Source organism: Chrysoperla carnea, chromosome 5 (assembly GCF_905475395.1).
Source record: "Chrysoperla carnea chromosome 5, inChrCarn1.1, whole genome shotgun sequence".
Classification (NCBI taxonomy): Eukaryota; Metazoa; Arthropoda; class Insecta; order Neuroptera; family Chrysopidae; genus Chrysoperla; species Chrysoperla carnea.
In genome coordinates, this window is record NC_058341.1 from 35,804,281 (window position 1) to 35,808,707 (window position 4,427).

Consider the following 4,427-nt stretch of genomic DNA (forward strand, 5'->3'; position numbering starts at 1 on the left):
ATAATTTCATAGTTGTCTGAAGGCCTATTTTTTTTCAGAATTTTGATTAAGCACTAATTACCTAAATATTTAAAAAAGAAAACAATAATAATTTTGACTAATTATTAATAGGTATTGATTTTAGTTCAATTAAAAATTGTAAATAAATAAATATTGAAGTTGTGATTTTTTTTGGTAAATTTAGCTTTGGGTCAATATAAGTTTGAAGAAATAAAGATGTATCTAATTCAAATATTATTTATAATTCTTATTAGTGTTTTTTCATGTAAGTAGAAATATCCCTAGTGCCTGGCATACATTTTCTGGAATTATATTATCATAGCTAAAAATTTGTCCCGGGAAAGTTACTAGCTATAGTTCGACAACATTGAGCAAAGTTGATATTGAGAGGACTGCACTACTTAAGTTGTGATCGTAGTGTTATTACACTTAAGTTATGATTGTTGGTAGTTTTCAAAGTGTCAAACTACAGAAGAGAGCCGATCATCTCCTTATTAACTTCCGACAAAAAGTAAATCAATTAAGTTTAAGCTGACGAGGCATTTAAAAAGGAGGACGCACACGGCTGGCTGTATGTGATCTTACCTATAGGCTATATACTCGTCGAATTAAAAAGAAATCACATGCTATAGGATAGATCTGATCATCCTGAACATATTTTGATATGTTTCTGGTTTCCTGATCTCCAATATGCGAGAGCGAGGCCCGTAAAGTTTCGGAAACAAAACAAAATTTTCATTCAATCAAATACGTTGATGTGTATTTGTTAAAATAAAGTTAAAATATAATTTTTATGATATGTTTCATATAGAATAAATAGTATTGAGTCTCTATGTATGGCTTTGAAGACTAGGGGGTAATCGAAAAAAATAGACACAGAGTCTTGTTGTAATTACGAGTTGATTGAGTTGAGTTTGTCGACTATAGAGGAATTGGTTGGGAAGTTTTTAGTCCTTGCGTTCAAAAATAATTCTAGAAAATTAACGCCAACTCTATTACTAAAATTTTGTAATAAAATTGTCTGTTATGATAAAATTATTAGTTTTAATGGGTTTCTCAATCAATAATACATATGTTGATAATGGTTGGAGAGCGAATAGAAATTACCCATGGTTAGCAAGAATACTCCTTGATTATAGTCAAGAGACTGGGCCTTGGGAGAGTTGTGAAGGAAGTTTAATTGCATCAAATTGGATTTTAACGGCGAGGCATTGTGGAATTTACAATCTTGAATTAAAGAGTGAAGTAAGGATATCATTTTATATTTATAATGAGATTACACTCTAATTATTGAAAATTTAAACAAAAATCAATTATCAAGTTTTCTATTGGTTGCGTGCAGAACATAATTCAGCGCTACTAGATATTTAAAACTTTTGTATCGTGTCAATATATTATTTATTTGAGTTTTCACACAATGTTTGTAATTTTGTATCAATTATGGAGGGTAGAGATAAGGAGCACAATCTCTGTGAATTACGAAAAGAGCCTTTCTCCTTACCTTTTTCAAAATATCTCATATTCTTGCTGAACGTCTCCCAAAAGTGTGGTAATTCTCTTTTAATTTGATAAGAAATGAATACATAAATCAATACATTTCGCCCATTAAAATGGCTTTAGAGTTTATTTCGATGTGTATATCTTGCCTTAAAAAATTTCTCATTATTGAAGAAGCATTTTTGTCTCTGCCAGAAATCTAGTTGATTCATTTGTTTAAAAGCAGTTAGACTAAATCGGATAATTAGTACGCCACTTTTTCTTGAATTATGTTCATCTAAAGACTAATTCTTCAATTAATGACTATTTAATGTGTTATTTAGAATATTATGGTAAGCATTGGTGGCAACCACGATTTTAGAAATGGGGAGTTTATAAGAGTCTCTGAATATTTATTATATCCACAAATAGACGCAAGATATAATACTGGTATAAATATAGCTCTATTAAAATTAGAACACGCTCCTAAAGGCTATAATCCAATACGAATACAATATACAGATCGCAGTTATGATGGTGAGACTGTCACAGCTTATGGTTGGGAAGGCGAAAGAGTGGGAAAGAATTTATCCGATAATTTACGAGTTCTTCGTTTAAAAGTAGTTACTTCAGATACCAACGGCTTTTGTGATGGTGATAATTTATGTATTGATTTGGATGCAAACAATCAATTTAGTTTTATACTCAACAATGGCGGGCCAATGACGATGGAGATTAACGGAGTTGAAACTTTGATTGGAATAGCTCACACTAGTCAAAGAGTACACTTACACAAGAATGGAATATCACAAAAATTTTACTATTCCGTCTATATCAAACTTAGTTATCAACCCTATGCTAACTGGATAGAAAATACAATAAGAAAATAAAAATTTTTATAATGTATTTTAATGCCATCTAATTCGGGTGCTAGAGGAATAGAATTAAGTATACAATTATAGATCGCCTGGTCCAATTTAACATAAAATTTGAGGTAGGGGCAAGTGCTACGTATTATGATCCCGCAGGGTAAAATGATTCCTCGTTGTTTTAAGTGAACCATTAAAGCCATCTACTTTATTTATCGATAGAAGGCTTCCACGTAATAAAACTTAACAAAAACTGATTAAAAAAATGATTTAAAATGATTTTTATTTATCCCGAAAAACGATTTTATAAAAATAACTATTATTCATTCATATTTATTTTAGGTAAAATATGTACAAATATATATAATAAAATATCGTTTTTATCAATTTTTCTGGTTTAATTATTATTATTCAATATTATATCTACCTCTACCTACCTTTATCTTTTATCCTTTACATCGATTTCAGGAATATCAAACAGAACATACATTTTTAACAAAATATTACTACAATTTATTTATAGTTAAGTTTATTGAAAAAAAATGAGTAAAAGGTATATATATTACATTATTGATATGTATGGTATGTCAAAGGAGGAGTAGTGGCTAGCCTAGTCGCCTCCAGATAGAGAACACCTCGGTTCGAAACTATCACTGTCCCGATTAATTTTTAATTAAATCAGTTATTATTTTTTTACATAATTGTTATGAGAACCAAAAGCGACAAATAAGTAAGAGAGCGAGGTATATTTTATGTTATTTTAATTCCCACCCCCTGAAAGAAAAGTGATTTATGACATTTATGACATAAGTAGGAAAGTGGGACTAACATAATTAATTTTTTTTTTGTAAAATAACATGTTCTCCTATTACAAAATCTTATTGAATTTCATTTAACAAGAATGAATAAGTTAGCATGTACAACAAAAAAGCAAGCAAAATAAATAGGCGAATATGTTTATAAGAAAGTGGGATAAAATATATAACATGTTCTTCTGTTACAAAATTTCAAATTTTAGTCTTATAGAGCGATTTTTTAATTTTATAAATACAAATTTTAATATTTTGTAATAGGAGAATATGAGTGAGATATACTATATGACATGTTCTCCTATTAGAAAGTATCTTATTTTAGCATAACCAAGCCATTTTGTACATATTTTTAACATTTTGTAGCAAGAGAACATGATTTTAAAGAGATATTTATGATCATTTAAATTGCCGCCCCCTGACAGAATAGTGATTTATGACATATGTATAACTGACGTAATTTATAGCAAGAGGGCGGGTTATAAAGATAATTTAAACTATAAAAAGAGTGGAAAATTTTAACATCAGGGAAAATTTAAAAGTAAAAATGTTAACCATACCAGGATACGAACCAACGTACCTTGGGTTTAGAGGCAAGTGCCATACACACACAGCCATCCGGATTATTTATAATTATATAATTAACTTAATACTTACCTACCTTATTAATTAATTGATAATTTTGTTCTGAAAGAAAAAATAGGACAGAAAATTTAAAAAATAAAACAAAATTTAAAATATATAACGGTTTTTATTAATTTATAACAAAAAAAAATAAATTTTTTAAATTTTCATGAAAAATCATATTGTACATTTTCATAAAACAAATTAATAGAGATTCTTTTCTTATTAGAGTTTTTATACAAAATATTAATAATAACAAGTGAAAACAAACAATTGACTGAGTTAATTGTTGAAATACCATGTATAGGCAGTGTTGATAACTCTGTCACATTTCACATACATACATATCTGACATATTTAACTGAATAACGTCAGAATAACGTTCATATCTTGCATACTAGTAAACATTTTCACTTGTCCATTCGTAAAGTGAGAATTCTTCATCTGAAATGATAAAAAAAATTTAGTCCGATCCCCTATTTAGTAAAATTTTCAGAGGTATCAATTTTCCTCAAAATTTCCATAACATTCTACAATATTCCGCTTTCTTCGTACTTTTCAATTTTCAATGAATTTTTTTCTAATAAATACAGAATATTCTGTAATATTTTCTTAGTCAAGAGTGTCATTTGTATTCCAAAATTTCCTC

General features: G+C 28.4%; 1 protein-coding gene across 1 annotated transcript; it reads left to right on the forward strand.

Annotated features, from left to right (window-relative positions):
- Nucleotides 1-206: 206 nt before the first annotated feature.
- LOC123301442 (chymotrypsin-like elastase family member 2B) lies at nt 207-2,497 on the forward strand. The gene is made up of 3 exons (XM_044884180.1): nt 207-265; nt 1,043-1,245; nt 1,821-2,497. Exons 1-3 carry the CDS (start codon nt 217-219, stop codon nt 2,364-2,366), a joined length of 798 nt encoding a protein of 265 aa, XP_044740115.1. The 5' UTR covers nt 207-216; the 3' UTR covers nt 2,367-2,497.
- The last annotated feature ends 1,930 nt before the right edge of the window (nt 2,498-4,427 follow it).